The following is an 18931-nucleotide window of genomic DNA, read 5'->3' as shown; positions in this document are numbered from 1 at the left end:
ACAGGGAGTATTACACCGGCGCGTTCCCCTTTCCATTGCTAAATGTCAGCAATGTTCCTTTCTGTAATGAGTTTCTTCAGTATTTAAAATACTTCACTCCGCAACAAGTTCAACAGCGCTCAGGGCTTGAAAGAAAGAACCATAGATGAGGAATTAACACTCTTTACAACATGATTCAGTGTTGTGTTTATTTCCATTATCATGTGTCAGAATAGTACAAAAGGTAGAGTCTGAACATTAGGAAATCAAGTTCAGTTGTCCATTTTTACAGATGTCCCGCTTAAAAAGCCAGTGTTTAGTCCACTTGGCAACAATTAATTAATAAAGGCCTTGTCGGATGTGATACAGACGGTGCCGATTAAAACAAATCTGTTCATCAGGCTTAACGTTTATGTTCAACAGTGATTGCTGCTAAGGGTAAAGTTGATGGCTTTCAATATGGCTATTAATGCACACAAGTTCAGCACTGACAAACTCATACTCTAAGATGAAATGGATGTGAACCCCCCCACCCCCAAAAAAACTCTTTTGATATATCCCTGATATACAGGCACCAGAACACAGAGATGAATTAATCGTACATAGTAAATACAATCATGTATTTAAAAAAATGTTTTATACATGGGTGGAGATTAGATGTCAATGCAATCATGGCAGTTTTTTTTGGAATAATGTGGTTTCTAGGTTTAAGTGAAATGGTATGTGACCGTCCAAAAATGTACACACTTCAGAAATATTACAAATATTAACAGTGTGCAGGCGTTGTGGAGGGTGAGCTCACCTCCATTTACAGTATGTTAGATTGTCATGGGTTCTGTCTGTTGAAATCTCACCGTCTGCTGTAAAACCCTCTGTGGATCCAAATGAGTTAATCCTATGTACGAATAAACCGATCAATCACACCGTTTCACACAACTACACTACTTAAGGCATACATAACATAAATATAAAACATTTTCAATATTTGATACTTTTTTAAAAAAATTCAGGAGACGCAACACAAAAGTTTAAAGCAAAACTTTTTTTGGCGCACTTGCACAGAATAAAAAAAAAAAAAAAAAGCTTTTAAAAAAAAAAGGTATTAATTGAGGTCATTTAAGGTAATTAAAATGCTAGCATAAGAGTTTTCAAGTTAACAAGGGGCATTTTTTAAGACTTTAAAACTTCCCTTTCTTTAGTGTTATGGAGTCAGCTCAGTCAACTGATTCACTGATGCTGACATGCAGGAAAAGAAAGTCTGGCAGCAGGTTTTAATGTGCTCATCTTGTGACTCGGAGGGAAGTGACTGTCCAAAACTGTATTTTATGTTCTAGAGGACAGAAAAAAGGATATTTGTGGATATAAATCCAAACGTTAGCAGGACAAAGTGAGACTCATTTCACTGACCATGCTAGAGCTAAAATGGAGAAACGACAGATAAATGTATATATCAATATGTCATTTTAGCAAATCCAGGATGTGAATGACTTCCCAGTGATGCCCTGAGAAAGATTTCTAGGGCACTCTTAAACTTCAAGATTAAAATACACTATAACTGCTGTACCAAGGATACATTTAGGGTTAAACATAGGTCAGAAAAAGTATATTTTGTTGTAACTATGCAACCTCTAATGACCATCAAGTTAAGGCCAAAAAACACTTGATACAATAACTGACGGGCATTGTTTGAATGTTCTAATTTGACACTCTGTGGTGCACTGCAGGGGGGAGAGTTTTGGTGTCAGCAGCATTGGCAACTGCACTGCACCACTACAATGAGTCATGTTACTATATCAAATTTACTTTGGAATGACGTACATCGTCCTAGAACTTGTCCCTATAACTCTGGCCAGTTACTGCACTAGAAGATGCCTATTCGCATTCCTTTGTTTGGCATCCAACAGGTCACTAACAAAACATGTTTTGGTTCTATCTAAGCACCACACAAATGAAACCAGAGCAGACATATCAAGGTAGACATGCCACTTAAAACAACGTTTATGTTTAAAAAGTTTACACGTGCCGGAAAAGCTTAGATTTACTCTGAATTACTGCGTTTCTCTGGTGTCATCTGTTCCTTTATGCGTTGCCTCTGACCTTTGCTTACATCTTTAAAACTGGTTGCTAGTCAACACATTTAAGACTGAGGAGCAATTTACTAATGTCCCCTAGAAGGGCATTTGGATTTAGCAAAGGCCTCAGTGAAACGGCATTCACTGTGAACAAAAGGTGCAATTGTATTATTACAGTGAAACTTCCCTTCTTAAAAAAAAGCTTAAATCAAAAAGAAACAGCTGGTAAAGATAAGACCACATCATACCATATGACTGATATGTATGAAACAAAGACGTTAAAACATTTCAGCTATACATTTAACAACACACGAAAAAAACAAGTCATGAACGTGATGTTTGTGATCATTAACAGGGCACACAGCTTGTAAAAGATAAGGCCATATTAGCAACGAGATGCCTGGCTGGAGTAAACGTAGCAGGGTTACTCCAAATGAGGCTATTAAATCCAGGGTCTTAACAAGAAAAGTGTTTCAAGCAGACAAAGCATGCTGCACTAATTTGGACCATGAATGTGGAAATTACATATTCTGCATACGCTCTCTGCGAATAAATGTTTCCCTTGTGTAGGTCGGTCAAAACCAGTTTCTTTCACTCTGTAATTTCCTGTTTGTCCTTGAACAGATAAACAAAACGCTGACAAACCAGTCCAGTTTACTCTGGAGTAAACGGAGCATTATAAATTGAAGGGCTAGCATACAAACAGCTAGTCACTCGAGTCATCAACAACAACAACAACAACACTTTTCTTTTAGGGACTGGCAGTACCTGGCAGCTAGTTAAGACTCCCGTCTCACATCTGCAGGAGTTCATCCACTTGGGATAATCATCATCTAAGGTCTCCGAATTCAAAATCCTACCGAGCATAAAAAGTACCATGATTCGTTTGTGTTCTATTGGCCTACACAATAATCTGCTTGAATGATTAGCATTGTGCAAGCTTGCATATGTTTGAATTCAACAAAGAAAGAAATCAACAGTGACTGGGAGTTTTATGAATGTTTGTGACCGTGCAACTTTAATACAGGATCAGCAAACGTCCTGTCAGCAGGGGGACACCTTGTGTTATCACAATCTAGTCAGTGAAGCAAAATCTATCAGTCTTTAGTTGAACAAAGATCACTTAAGATCTTTGACTAAAAAGGTATATGTTCCATACACAGCTTAAAATAAAGTCTTTAACAAAACAACAAATCACTGGCTGTGTAAAATGTGTGGCATTCAGTCACTCACTGGATTATGATCACGTATTACAATCACAATACAGTCTGTTCCACAGGCCCAAACATGATGCCAATGTGTGGAAGCATTGAAAAGTACCAAATTATGTATCTTGAAGTCAAAATAACTTCATGAGCTTGTTTCAGGTCCAATCGCAATCAATCTCACGTAATTTAATAAGACACACCTGTAATGTGTTTGATGTTCAGTCATGCAAAATAAGGTAAAGCCTGTTTCCCATGCCTAAATAAGACGTGATGTTTAGAGAAGCAAAATGAAGGGACCAACAATGGGGCTTTTGTCCCCCACAGCTCCCATCCACCTTTAACCGCCTGCCCCACTGGGCCGACGTTATAAATTAACAACTGCAGGGTATTTAGACATTGTACTAGAATGTACTGTAGAGTTTGTTCCCATTTGTTTTCTTTGATGTCTTTCATCAGTCCTCTGAGTTAAGGCCTACACTGTGAGATCAGCAGTTGATCTTCATCACAGAGTCATTTTGTTCCTTCATGCCTCGACAACTTGGCTGTCAGTTACACTATAATTTATTAACTTAACATCTGCCAGTACTCTGAGCCACGCAGTGCCGCAACTGCAAATGTGATTGTAAAAATTTCAAAAGTAAAATGTTGAGCCTCAAGGCCAGAGTATTCCATGATCGGCAGAGAAGTGATAGTGATATTTAGCTAATTTCTTTAACACTTTTTTTCCCGGCTCTCTCTAATAGACAGGTTTGATTTAGCAAGGTCCTAATGTTGCATGCATATTCAACATCATCTGCTTGCATCCTTGGAGCTTTTTATTCCAGATGATATAACAGAAAAGCCACGTTACTGATCCACCTTTCATCGGCGAGATTTTCCCTTGGTGACCATGTAACATCCTTGAAAGTCTTGACTTTTGACATCACTTGCTTTTATAGGTCCTGCCAGGAAAACCCCAAGCACCAACCAAACTTCTCAAGGTTTGCCTGCCTTTAAAAACAAATCCCTGCTTGATTATTTCTTTAATCAAACTTCTCTCCACAGAGGCTTGGCTCAAGCTTGCTCCTTATCGGCCCTCCAAAGCTGCTCTTTGACTTCTGGTGGCAGCGTGTTGAACAGGTCCTCCTCCACTATCAGACTGCTCTTTTTCAACAGCCGACACTCACCGAGCTCCACCGGGAGACACTCAAGGCGGTTCCCTCTCAGCTCCAGCTGGGTCAACCCGGTGAGTTCCCCGAAGCGGGATGGCAGCGTCTGCAGGCAGTTGTTTCCCAGATTCAGAGTACGCAGCTTCTTGCACTTGAACAGCTCTGGGGGCAAAGTCTCAATCTGAAGTGGAGAGGAAAGAAGACAAATTCATGAGGCGCGTAAGGTAATAGTGAACGGAAAATGTTAGTTGTTACTTTTTTGTCATTTGCATTAGCAGATGAGGCAGGGATATGTGGTTTTCACTGTAGTGACTGGGGAATGGTTCAGTTCTAGATTCTGTTTATTTCACATAACGCAACCCAGACCTCAGCACAGGAAACTAATCAAAACTAGATTAAAGGGCACTCAAGATTTGTTCTCAGACTTTAGGGATAAAGTCTCATAACAAATTCAGTATAACGGAAAAAGATAACGCAGAAAATAATGGCTTCAAAGGTGTCAACAAATAATTTAAAACCAGTCATGTAGCCTTTGTGTGCTTTTGTTACATGAACTCCTAGTCCTAATTGTAGTTCTTCTTGTTTGTCTAAAAACAATATTTGAATCTCTATTTATTGATGTTCAAAATAATTCACATCATATTAAAACACCTACATGGACGCACTATTCACAATTACGCAACTGATTTGAATTGATCATGTGCCAACAGTGTAAAGAGGATTTAGGCAATAGCGGCCTTAAAAACACAAGAAACACCAGAGGGGTCCCATTTAATGGAGCTATTTTCGGCTGCACACAAACCTGCTGGAACCTATTTTCAGCGTGCAACCACACAAGCAAACACAGTTAAGCGGCAGTAATAGTAGTCTTTAGTGAAAACACATGATCCTGAGTGGAAAAACAGTGTTTTCAGGAGAATTTGTCACAGTGAACAAAATGAAATTCCTACATTATGAATCAAATAAACAGCATTTTGTTAAGACTGAAATGATCCACTTCACCGGAAGCCAAATGGACTAACCCAGCCATGACTGATGATTTGGTACAACCCTCAAAATACTGAAGTGTATTATCTTTGCAACTGAAATAAACAGCATCCTAAATAAAGCCCATTTGTGAGGGTTTACTTGAAAGTAATTGTTTACTTCTCAGGAAGTCTACGGGAACATTTTTATCAACCATTTTATCAGAGAAACCAGATTACATTGTAAAAAGGGCCAAGGAGTACATCGTGCTCAAAGAATCATAATGTGGTCTCAAAGAAAAAATGTGGAATTATACCTTAAAAGTAACGAACCTTTGAAATCGCTAATTGTTTCTATTCACTAACCCAAAAGAATAAAAGAAAATTGACTTGGCAGTGAAAGCCTGCGCTTTATTCCAGACAGGAGGCCTTTTATCGAACATGTGTGATATTTACAACTGTGTTTACAACATGCCACTGAATCACGTCTTCTTTTAGCCATTCAGTGGAGAGCGGATAAACAGACCAAGATTATATCAGTGTTTTCAACCTTTTTCCACTCGAATTCTACACAAACTTTCAATGACACCTTTAAAACTAGAAAATATGCAAAGTATTAGTTGATAATACACAACTGCAAAACTGCCACAGCCTCAGTCATGTCATGTGGTTATCTTTAAAGCCATAATTCCCAACCTGTCTATAAGATCTATTAGCGTTGACCTTTGTAAATACCTTGTCTGGACTTTGAGCTAATCTTATTCACAGATGACAGTAAGATAGATGGGTGAAGACAGATTACCTTTCTAAGAACATAGGAAATGTGAATAGGCTTTCACTAAAAATGAAAACAAGGACTGGACAAATATAAGAGTTTTTGCCTCTCACCCGGTTTGCTGTCACGGCGAAGTACTGCAGGTTCTGGAGGAAGCCTACATCAGCGTGGATGCTGGTCAGATTGTTGTGACTCAGGTCTAAGAAGCGCAGCTTGCGACAGAAGAAAAGCTGGCTGGGGATTTTCTCGATCTTGTTCCTGTTCAAATACAGCCTCTCCATGTTGGTAAGTGTTCCGATCTGAATGGGGATGTAGGCGATCTGGTTGTACCACAGCTTTAGGCACACGAGCCGGTGCAGATGCTGGAAGCTGATGATCTCCTCAATTGTCTTCAGATTGTTGTCCTTCAAGTCAATCTCCGCCAGGTTGTGCAAACTGAAGATGGAGTGTGGAATGCGTTCCAGGTCGCAGCGAACGAGCTCGAGCTCCGTCAGGTTGACCATTTTCTTCAGGCTGTTGAGCACCATCAGCTTGGTGCCCTCGTTATTGATGGAGAGCTTCTGGAGGTGCACGCCCACATCCGTCACCACCTGCGGCAACTTGGTCAGATTGCTTTTCAGACGAAGAACTTTGAGCCTTCTGAGCTCTCGAAGGCCGTCGATAACAATGTAGCGATTGTTCTCAGCACTCAGGTTCCCAGTCAGGTGCAGCTCACTGAGGTTCTTCAGGCTGTAGATCCACAGTGGAATCTCCTTGATGTCTGTGAACTTGATGTGAAGAGACTTTAGGTTCTCTCTCAGGAAAGCAAGAGCTGGAGCCTCAATTTTAGCTGGTGTGTGATAGAGCCACATCTCCCTCAGGTTAGAGAGCTGGGCGATGATCGGAGGGATAGTCACATCCGGGATGAGCTCCAGCTTGAGCACTTCCAGCTCGACCAGATCAAATACTGTGTCTGGGATCCCACTGAGCATGAACAGATGCAGCTCCAGCTTTTCCTGGGAGTTTTTAGGTGATGCGCTGCCTCAACTTCTCCAACGTCCACTCATTGTTCAGGTTCAGCTGCCTGAGCTTGTTCTCGCTCACCTCTGAAAGAAATACCGCAAAGCGCTTGGAGTACAGAGGGTCATACTGATCTATCATGTGTAGCATGAAGGCAAAGTCGTTCTTCAAGTCAGGGATGTCGCTGTAGCTGCTTTCCTCGCGGATTGATTCAAAGGAGTATCGTTTGAGGGAGCGGCTGAGCATCCAACAAAGAGTGTACATGCAGATAAGGCCATAAACCCCCACCAAGCTGATGTAGAAACAGGCCAAAATCTTGAAAAGAGTTGCCAACGGGTGAGCACAATAGAAACATGCTGTAGCCTGTTAATTTCTGAATGTTTACGGAGCACACTACACTGAACCTGATGTAGCGTACATAGTAGGCTGTGTAGCTAATTATCAGTATAAACTTGATTACTTTGATGATGGTCTGACGTATATAAAGACGGTACACTATATCACCCTCCTCTACATGGATCCTGAACTTCTTCACCTTCTCAAAAAGAGCCTTGGCCTGCTCCCCCTCCTTTTTATCTAAAACCCCAGTTTCAGAGCGATCTACAATTCCTTGTTCAATTCTGGACTTTGCTGTTCGTTGGAGCATGGGCACGCTAGCCTCAACATCCTCGCTCACACTGGAAGCCTTCTTATCCATGGAACCGTTCATTTTCCCCAGAGGCTTGTTGTCGCTCTCCTCCACCACGGTCTCAGACAAAGCCCTCGTTGTCCACGGGGAGTCAAAGCACTTGAGGAGGATGGAGACAAAGTGCTCCAGTTTAGAGCTTGTGCGTGGGAACTTGAACCAGAAGTTGCTGCAGGCCAGGAAAATGAGGGTGTGGAGTAGCACCAGATAGGGGAAATATTTTGCAAACCAGTGTAGTTTGTTCTCGTAGCAGACAGCATCGACATAGTTATACTGATGACGGTCGAGGTCATACTGAATGCCTTTGGGCTCCGGTGGATAGGCGGAGCTCACGTTTGGGACGGGCATGGTCTCGCAGGACTTGTTGATCACCCACTTGCAAGGCAGGCAGATCATCTTGTCCTGCGTGACCTGTAGTGTACCACCGAACACCGCAATCATCAGCATGACGATCGAGATGTAGTCGGTGAAAACGTCCCACCATGGCTTCAGGATACGGAACGCTGGCTGGGAGTCAGCAAAGTACCGGAGCTCTGTGATGGGAATCATGATGGTTTATCTGAAAAGACAGAGAAAACAGGAAATTAGTTAGTGACATGTCAAGTGTAGAACTTAATGGACTATATTTTCTGAAAACCTTAAATGTGTTGGGGTAAATCTTAACATATCAAAATCAGTTTCCGCTATACATTTTGGATACTTGTACAATGCGTTGTAATGACAAAGTAGTGGTCATAGTGAGTGAAAATGTCATCCGAGATGCACATATGTATCTGGAATTGTTGATTAGCTATGTGTGATATCTGTCAAACTGAATGGACTCTGAACAGATTTTATTCTGATCTAAAGACTGAAATAGAACTCTTTCAGTGACAGAAAGGACCCTATCCTGCAATGTAATTGTAAGTCATATGATGCTTTTGAGAAACCACTGCATATAAGGCAAACTGTTGCTAAAAAGCTAACCTAATGTTAAACCTTCATTCCATCATACATGCAGCCCAGTCAGCATGTTTAGGGCTAGGTTTGGAGGTTACCACACTGCACACAGAGTGTCTGTCATTATATTTGCTGTAGACTCTACTGTGCATCAGCAGTATGCTGGACATCCTGCATGTGCCGACAGCACACTGCGGTTCAGAGACTGCAGAGCAAGCTGGAAGTATTAAGGACCACAGATCCTGACACATCACGCATGTTCCCACAAGTCCCTGTTTTTTCATCTAGCTCCTGATGTGCAGCAATGTCTCTGCACAAACATGTTCACGGCGCGATTAAGTTGTAACCGTGTCTTCTTTTAGGATAATAGTTATAAATGTAATCTTTAGAAGCTCGGCGTCAAATCACACAAACACGAATGACTATTTATAATTTCCGTCTTCACTTTTAAAGCACACAGAATAAAATGATCAGAATGAGTGGAGGGGATACGGAACAACTTAAACTTTGACTGGAAGACCCAGCGAAACGGAAGCACTGAGATTGGGCTGCAGACCACGTGAGAAAGAAACCCCAAAACCAAAAGACCTGCAGGCATCCATTTACACTTGAGTACTGTCAAACCACAACTAGACTACTTCCTCACACAGTAAATGTGTGAGAAATGCAAGAAATACAGCAATCTAAGCAGGTTTTTTTTCACATTCAAGTTGTTTTAAAGAGTTAACCATAGACTAATCTGTTTTCTTAGAGAATATCCAAATACCATGCTCGTATCACTTCTGCTTCCTATTATAATACAAAGCTGGGAGGAGTTGATTAAAAAAAAAAAAAAAAAACTATCCGAAATTGTATCTCCCTGTCTGCTCAACACCCCTTATTTACAGGGAAAAAATGATAGGGGATGGCAAATCAACTGGTCACAAAAAAAAGCCTTGTTTCATCCAGTTCAAACCAGAATGGCAGTACAGTCGCTGTGGGCCTCCTCGGTTAGGTTGCTGCTTACTTTAACTGCTGCTTAAATTACAGCGCACACAGTGACCCCGACAGCTGCCAAAACACCTCTAATTGTGACCAATCATGTGGTATTACAAACAACAACAGGCGATCTTTGACACCAATGCAATTTCTATTCCACTGTATGGCAAAAGATTAATAACACAGATAGCAGTTGCCAAACACAGATAGCAGAGAAACTTTAAGCAGTAGGCATGTTCCTTAATTCAAACTAAGCTATAGATAATGGCCTGTCACTGATGGGGCCAAGTAAACTGTAACAAAGATTTGTGTAGCATGTCTTGAAATAAAAGTTTTGGAAGAGCTTCACCCTAGCATACAGTTTGAGTAAACACACAGTGACACACAGTCACTGATATCTTTAGTTTAAAAGAACATCCCAGATTTGTCTCACAATATCCTGGAACAGGACAATAAGCAGTCTGCGAGCAACTTATCTTGTATATGCATCACACTGCCTGTCTTTCTCAAAGCACTCCTCCAGGATTTCAACCAAGGTCTTCTTGCTTTGTGGAAATAAATAGAAAGGACTGTATTACTGTATTATACAGTGGCTCTGCCCTTGGCTTCCTGTTTGTAGCCATACCCCGGTACATTTCTCCTGAAATTGTTCCCTGAACAGAGATTCTTTTGTGTAGCCAGTCTTTGCCGATGAGGCCCCTGACACATGGTCTGACAGAGGTGAACAGGTGAACTTGGCCGCTGTGAGCGCCAATATTTTACAATGCAAACTAGAATTTCCCTCAAGGACACTAGTGTCTTTCAACTCAAGCAACAGTCAAACAGAAAAATAGAGAAAGAATCATTTTCCTAATAAAGATGTATCTTTGCAGTTTACTGTATCGCCCTCTGAAAACAAAATAAAGATAAAGTAAACCTGAGACCAACATTGACTAACTGAATTTAAAAATAAACAGAAAAATGGCAAACTTCATTGACAAAATTGAATGTGTCCAATATTTTGGTTTACGACCAAATATCTGCAAAATTAATGACCAGATTTCCCTGCATAGAGGAATGTTTAGCACACCACCCCCAAAGAGGTTTAAGCCAGCGCCAAAGGAAAACCACCAGTGCCCAAACGTCTTTGACTTCCAGCAGTCAACTCCCCTCTCATACACAGCCGCTATATTTTACACATGTATGCGACTGGCGCTGTTAAGCCAGCTAAGTGGCATTGTTTTGACTGGACCTGAATGCTGCGGTGTCCACTGTGTGTGGAGTACGCTACGAAGTGTTCACTTTGGGGTCAAGTACTAGCACTTTGGGATTGATCTGTCTATGAAAAGTGCTCTTCAAATTAAATGTATTATTATTATTACTACTCTATATGCCCCGGTCCCTAATGTGAAAACCCCCTTACTGCATTATATTTCATTATATTTTGAATTGTTTCCTGCCTCTTGCATTTTGTGTTTTCCTTCACATAAATAAAGATGTTCCACTATAAATTAGTGCATAAAAAATGTATCAGAATGCAGGAAATTAAGTGTTTGATGCTCAAAATGTTGAGTCAGACAACACGTTGTACAAACTACTTCTTTTCAGGCATAACACTTTGTCTTGTTTGTGTTTGTGCGTCCAGGATGTACACCGCCCCTCACGCTATCAATGCTGGGATAGGCCCCAGCCCCCTTGCAACCCTTAAAGAAGAAGAACCCTAATGGGTTTAGAACATAGCTGGATGGATGGAAAGATGGATGAATGCCAGCATTACCATTGATTGTTGGCTTGAATTTTTATTACATTCCATTAGATTGAGATGCACTTTTTGTGTTTGGTGCATCTCTCAATATTCTCCCTGCAACAAATTCCCATCCAAGGGTTAAAATACATCCAAGTCCTAGCAACAGAGAGCCTGGCCATTCAATGATTAGTCGATTAATACAAAATTAATCAGCAACTATTTTGATCATACATTTATGTCCTTTTTTTGAGCAAAAATGAAAAACCTTTTCTATTTTCCCTACAGCTGCCAAAACGCCTCTAATCTTAAACATTCATGTGGTATTTGAAACAACAGGCAATCTTTGACACCAATGCAATTACCATTCCACTATATTGCAACAGATTAATTACACATTTTAAAACAAGAACAGTAGCCTACATTTGATATGTTTAGGCTAAAACAAAACAAAAATGTGCTCCCTTTCACAGCTTCCTGTTGCCAAACACAGATAGCAGAGAAACTAAAAGCAGTAGGCATGTTCCCTAATTCAAACTAGGCTATAGATAATGGCCTGTCTCTAGGGTAACAGTAAACTGTTGTGGAAATTTAATAATCCCACTCTGACAATGAGGAACGAGACAAAAATCTCTTACAGTATTGTTAAACTTGTAATGCTCAGAGCATAGTGCACAAGACAAAGCTCACAAGACAAAGCTTGGTTTGTGTTATGCACACTGATGGGAAACTGTTGTCTCACTTTATACCTTGGCTTGCCCCCCTCCCCGGTCAGGGTTGTGTCTTTCAGTCGGTGTTTTGCATGCCTTTGTTCTTAAAGACAAAGGGTTTACCAGCCAGAGGGGAGAACCGTCTGACAACATCCAGGTGGGAGATGCCTTAGCATATAGCGTCTGTTAGCATTTGCAATCTGTTGAGTTTAACTCAGTAAAAGGTTGCGGGAATCGGCATAATCAAATACAAAAGAAGTTTAAACCTGACTACATCAGTTTAGTCAAATGCATTTCCATTACAACATGATCAAAGACAATTTCCATCATGTTTGTAACAGAGATTTGTGTAGCATGTCTTGAAATAAACGTTTTTGAAGAGCTTCAGCCTAACATCCAGTTTCAGTAAACACACAGTGACACACAGTCACTGATATCTTTAGTTTAAAAGAACATCCCAAACATTTGAGTCATTTTTCAACTGAATTTACAAACACTTCTTAATTCCACCTCCTACAATGAGAGGGTGTTTTTCTCTGTTTTATATCATTGATTGTACATTGAACATTGAATATGTTATGACCGTTAGCTAGACAAAACAAGACATCTGAAGATGTCATATTGGGCTTAAAGAAATTGTTATTTTGACTATATTATGATATTTTGTAGTATAAATAAAATTTATATTGTTTAATCAACAAAGCTAAGCGGTAGACTGGGGAGGACGTTAGTGTCAGTGGATCTGAGGTTCAGGTAAGGAGTATGTCGGTGCAGGAGATCAGTGAGAGAGGAGGGAGTTGTGGAGGGCTTTGTAGGTGATGGGTAGAACTTTGAACTGGATTATTTATTTGACACGGGTGATGTGATCTGAAATAAATTCAGGATCACGTTCTTGGCAATCACAGACCCACATATCCTTCCAAAACAGGAGATATTTCCTGTTCCTCGAAAACAAAAGCTGTGAAAACTGAGTTACCACAGCTTCTGATCCCAACCCATCTGCCCAAACCTGGCGATGGTAGACTTGTAACATGAGGTGCAGCAGACAGGGCACTGGTTTCAGTCTTGACCAGGTCTTACTGGTTCTGGCTCACAAAAAGCTACTTTCCTTTTCATGACATCACTGGTGATGTCATATTCATACACACATGCTCGCAATACACATCTAAGATAAGGGCCATTCAAAAGCACTTTGCAAAAGCATATGCTTATGATATATTTAACTAATGGGACTTGTGATTTATCCAATATTTATTTACCAGAAAAGACTGCAATAATGCTGTAATTACACGCACATAATACAAATATCACGCCAATCATATAAGCGCCTACATGCATATTACAGAGACCATAGCTATATCACTGCAATATTCGTGTCATTGTGAAAACGGTGAGGCAAGATTAATTCACTATAAACTCAACAATATTCACAAAGGAAATATACAGATAAAACAACAACGATTTGTGTTTCATTGAGTTTTATACCAAAATTCTTCGTTTTAATCTATTGTTTACTATCCTAGTCTTTTATCGGTAATATTGTTTGTGTCATATAACGTTAACGTTACCAGAATAACGTTACTGGCCTTCAACAGTGGACGAAACGTTATTATTAACGATATGTTTGAGGATATTTTATCATGTGATTAGGAGTGTGATTGTAATGCAGTCTGATTAAATAAAATGTTGTCTAGTGAGTCTATCCCAGAGAGAGAGAGCTTTCAGTAGGTGGGCTTCACCACTACAGTCAGCCGAATAGCGACGGGAAACGATGTCTCATACCAATGCACAGTTAGCACGCTGCGGCAGTTAAACCACTCTGAACCACGCCACTACTTTAGCTAGTTAAACACGTTAGAAAATCAGAAATGGCCCACCTGTTGTATTAAAGATGGTGTCTCTCGCCTCCACCTCACACGGGTGACACATTTCTCAAACGTTTCTCAGCAGCTGTGGCTGGTCGGACACCGGGCCGGAGCCCCGAAAGACAGTGACGGAGAAGAAAACCACACTGAGCCGAATGGATTTGTCGGCTCTCAGACAACTGCTGCACGAGACTGGCGGAAGTACAGAGCCGCCTTCAAAATAAAAGCACGGCGAAAGTGTCGTATTTTAAAAATCTCTAATAATTTTAAGAAATCTAAATTGGACATCTATTGTATACTTGCTTAATTGTTATGGGCAAACAAAATGTTCACATATGTCAAATTAGTAATACTAAACCGTTTTTTCAACGGTTTTTTTTAGCCATTTTTAACCCCCTCTTTTTGGTGATGTGGTGGTTGTTTTATTTTTGTATTCAATGTTGCAGCTCAGTTTTGTGCAATACCGTTACACCAGATGAATAGTTATATTGCAATTCCATGAACTGCTGCACTATAAAGGTTCATACAAAGTATATTTTCAAGACATTACTGTTTGAGCGGCATTGTATTGACTTTGTCCTCTACTGTTAATCAAATTGAATTTTCTATATTGGCATGCACATAACTACAGTATTTTCAAAGCATGCCGTGTAAGGTTTACAATGTTTTAAACCAGAATATAAGAAAAAACAATTAATTGTTTTTAATTTTTTTAATCTGTGGAACATGCGTTATTTCACTGCGCAAACCAATTTAAAGTGTCTGACATTACCACTCTAGACTAGATCATAATCTGTAATAACTATGGAGGGAATTGAGAAAAATGTGTTAGTCAAAATCCACACAAGGCATGGAATAAAGTGAAATATGGCCAAACTTTAACTTAAAGAATAAAATATTTCAAAATGTTATCATTCTCATAACCGCAATAAGTATTGCGGCAAACTTCATGTCAAACATGATATACCAACTTCTGAACATGGCATTTCTAAAAGCCTTTGGTCAAACATTCAGGGAGGACTGTTCCTATCAAAGAATAGTTGTCGCAAAGTTAGGTCTTATAAATAAAGTAAGAATGCTTCCTGTAAAAATGAATTGTGCAGAATATCATATATAGATTAGCATGTAGTGTGATACTAAACAGCATTTGGATAATGTGTTTTAAGGTATACCCCACCTCTTGTCATTTGTTAGTCTCATCTTTTCTTATTTAACGAAAAATATATTTATTCTGTCCTTATGTAATACATGTTAGCCTCATGCTGACATGCTTTTTGTTCAGGATGTAAGGATACATTTTCAATCAGTAACACAGACACATAATACAGCACACAACCCCTGCACATGGACTCAGAGGCAGTGTGTCAGCTCTGGGAGGCTTCCAGTTTCAGACTGACAGCAATTCCCCCTAAACAAGCTCAGCCCAGCCCTTTGAGCAAGATTAAGCAACACGCCCCTTAGTCACCACCAGCTCACTAAATTTGTCATTTGCACTGACTTTCAATTCAGTTGTGCACTCCTGCAGCAGCATTGGCCTTAGCCAGTTAGGACAATGGTGAAAGTTGTTTTGTTATACATGTATGTTCTCCTTTTGCCTCTAAAGCATTAGCAGACAACGAGGTGATGATAACTGTCTCTGCACAACTCAGTACAATAAAAATATGAATACAGGATACAGTCCCAGACGTCTTTTTTATACCTCATTTGAACATCATTTCAATGTTGTCTTCTTAGCTGATATTGATACATGATTAGCTGTACTGTTTCATCTTCTTGCCTTTGTATCATCTCCAAAAGAAGTCCATTAGCTATGTGGTTGACCTGGAATGTATTCTACCACTGATATTGGCATTCACTGTACTCAGTGTTCCATCACTGAGGACTACTGATAAGAGAGACTGCAATTACGACGTCCATTACTGAAGTAGCCTATTTCACCATTGGACACAAATCGGTTGACTGTGATTCAGAAATTCATAATAACACACCACAAAACAGAGTCATATATTTGTAGATGGCCAAACTAAATTGACAAGAATATGGTGATGAATTTAGTTTCTTTCATGATTGTGCCTGGCAAATGCCCAGTTTCTGGTTCAGCTCCAAGTAGCATACAATGGAAATACTAAAGAGTATCCCTCTAATGTAAACTTAATTACAGTACTTGAGTAAATGTCCTTAGTTACTTTTCACAACAACAAAAAACCTCTAGGTAAATATATTCACAGAACGACATTGACTCTAAATACAGTTAACTACTGATATCAGTTGTATCCAAACAACTTGCAATAACACCACCCTCTCACTTTTAACTTGTTTTAAGAACAATTTGTCAATAAAGTTTATTTTGAAAAGACCATGTTTGACGTCACCAGTCCGCGACAAACAACATGTTGATGAAATCGCTAGTAACGTATACATCCGTGCGTGTATTTTCTTAAAAACCTCACCTGTCGTGTTGGTTTTAACAGAAATGTTTTGATATTTTACGTCCATCCGATTCTTTGAGGACGATGCTGGCGGTCAGCCGGTTGTTTCGCTGTTCTCGCAGTCGTTCAGCACCGTCTGGACTCTGTGTTGTTCTCCGCTGTCGTCGTCCAGGACCACCGACGACCACAGCCAGGTCGGGGCTTCTCTCCTCACAGGACCAGCGTGGTTGTCATACTTTGTTACCTGCTGACAGATGTGAAGCTCATCTTAGCAGTTATAGAGAGTTCTCAACTTCACAGAGTATCAGAAGTGACGCTATTGGACAGATCCAGTCAAAACATTATCGACTCGTTTACACATGCAAGGTGCCAATACCAGTGTTGGTTTTCTTCTTCTTCTGCTGCTGTTAATTTAATCAAATGTTTAAATGATTTAATCTTGAAATTCCAAAAACTTTGTGTTGGTCTCGGTCTATTTTTCCTTTGTTGTGATATGTGTCTGAGTTAAATACCTGACATGCTGGCTGTATCATTTTTGCAGGTTTGCTCTACCAGGTCCACGCAGAAGATATCCAAGCTGGCTTATCACAAAGGTGTTGTGATTGTGACATGTCCAGGATGTAAGAATCACCATATCATCGCTGATAACCTCAGCTGGTTTTCTGACCTGGAAGGGAAGAGGTTGGTGGTGCTTTGGACTTCTGAACGTTGATTGATTCATAACAGCATTCAAAACATAACCATTCAAAGTAATTTGGTTGCACATGTTCCTTTTTTTTTAATGCTAATTCATGCAATTTAATGGATCCAACCATCTAGCATAGAGGTTTTGAAAGTGGGATGCGGATATCGGTATCGGCCGATACAGAGTACTGATCCGATACCAGTGTGTCATATATTTGATTATGTTTTAACAGCTGTATACTACTATCTCTGTATGGATGTGATATTATTTCTATCTTAACCTGGCTCAGGTTAAACTCTTTCTGAAACATGAACAATGAATGCCCCAGAACCTTCTTTTATTCTGCAGTTTGACAGTCAGTTATAACGGAAAAAGAACAGAAATAAACTGCTTTAACGTAGATTTTCTTTAGGGCTTTATTACGTGGTATCGGATCGGTGCATAAACTCCAGTACTTCCCGATACCGATACCAGCGTTTTAGGCAGTATCGGAGCCGATACTGATACTGGTATCGGAACATCTCTAGTGTCAGTGGGATCAAATAATATAATCATGATCTAATAGGCATCCAGGAATTGAGCGCACTAAGCAAGTAAACTATGGGTCGTTAAGAGGGCCCCCTTTTTTCAAGTAGCTAGAGGCTCACAGTCTCAGACTTTAATACCCCCTAGTCAAGCAGTATTTTGGTGAAATCAATATTTGAGAGTTGACCCTGATGTATCAACTGTTTTTTTTAACGCATAATAATGTGAACATTTTTGATAAGCATCCCTTAAACTTGGTTAATGAAGCATTGTTACCAAAATACACTAAGAGTGACAGTTGGAAAATAAATGTGTCGGTGCACTCTGGTGGACAAATTCTGTTATAGCGAGTGTTTGTAAATGACCTCATACTAATCGGAGCTGCTGCCCCCACGACCCGACCCCGGATAAGCAGACGAAGATGGATGGATGGATGGATATTGGAATTTCTGGTCTACAATGTATTGTTAGTTATTATTGGCTGATTTTGGTTTGGGCAAAGGGTGCAAGTTCTAGGGAAAAATACTGTTTAGGTGGACAAACAACACCTGTGCAACATGTCTAAGGAGCACGCATTGTTCAGAATGCACTACAGAAAATTGGCGTCTAAACATTTATCAATAACTGTGTGTACAGTATATTTCTGAATGACTCATGTGCTGTGTTGCTTTACCCTTTAGAAATATTGAGGAAATCCTTGCTGCCAAAGGAGAGACTGTAAAGAGGATTGAAGGAAGTGCCGCTTTGGAGATTGTGGTGGATGAATCTATCAAAGACAAGTCACCACATGGTGAAGACACAGAGAAATCCGACTAAGACCCAGAAAAACAATAATGTTGTGTTTATACTGTACATGTATATTGTAAGATGTTTATATTTAATTCCATTATAAACACTTTTGCATTGTCTTCATGGATTCTGAGCAAGGAAAAAGGGAACTGATTTAGATAGCTTTTAATATCGGGATATAACTATAATTCCAGCTAACTGATTTTAAATGAAAGGTATTAAAACTATTCATACTAAATTCACATTAGGTAATCTGTCATATTTTCTCGAATTGTACCTCGTACGATTTCATGTGACAAAATTTGATTGATAGTCAGAAACAGATTGTACATGTGAATTACTGATAATGCATATATGTAATGATAATGTATTGTCTTTCATCTAAATATTTAATAAAGTTCCGCTCCAATTGTGTATCTGTAGTTATTAATCTTATGTCATGTTGATTCTTGGGCTG

The 18931-nt window shown here is 39.8% G+C and overlaps 2 protein-coding genes across 2 annotated transcripts; one reads left to right on the top strand and one right to left on the bottom strand.

Annotated features, from left to right (window-relative positions):
* Nucleotides 1–174: 174 nt before the first annotated feature.
* Nucleotides 175–14219, bottom strand: lrrc8aa (leucine rich repeat containing 8 VRAC subunit Aa). The gene is given in 5 exon segments (XM_078271031.1): nt 175–4588; nt 6261–7154; nt 7156–7497; nt 7499–8390; nt 14059–14219. Coding segments are annotated over 4 exon segments (2394 nt in total). The 5' UTR covers nt 8381–8390; nt 14059–14219; the 3' UTR covers nt 175–4312.
* A 2181-nt stretch (nt 14220–16400) lies between these two features.
* Nucleotides 16401–18888, top strand: dnlz (DNL-type zinc finger). The gene is made up of 3 exons (XM_078271766.1): nt 16401–16841; nt 17017–17156; nt 18366–18888. The coding sequence occupies exons 1-3, from the start codon at nt 16560–16562 to the stop codon at nt 18499–18501; spliced, it is 558 nt and encodes a 185-aa protein (XP_078127892.1). The 5' UTR covers nt 16401–16559; the 3' UTR covers nt 18502–18888.
* The last annotated feature ends 43 nt before the right edge of the window (nt 18889–18931 follow it).

This window comes from Sander vitreus, chromosome 16, assembly GCF_031162955.1.
Source record: "Sander vitreus isolate 19-12246 chromosome 16, sanVit1, whole genome shotgun sequence".
NCBI lineage: Eukaryota > Metazoa > Chordata > Actinopteri > Perciformes > Percidae > Sander > Sander vitreus.
Note: the sequence above shows the minus strand (reverse complement) of the source record. Positions and strands in the feature narration are given on the sequence as shown.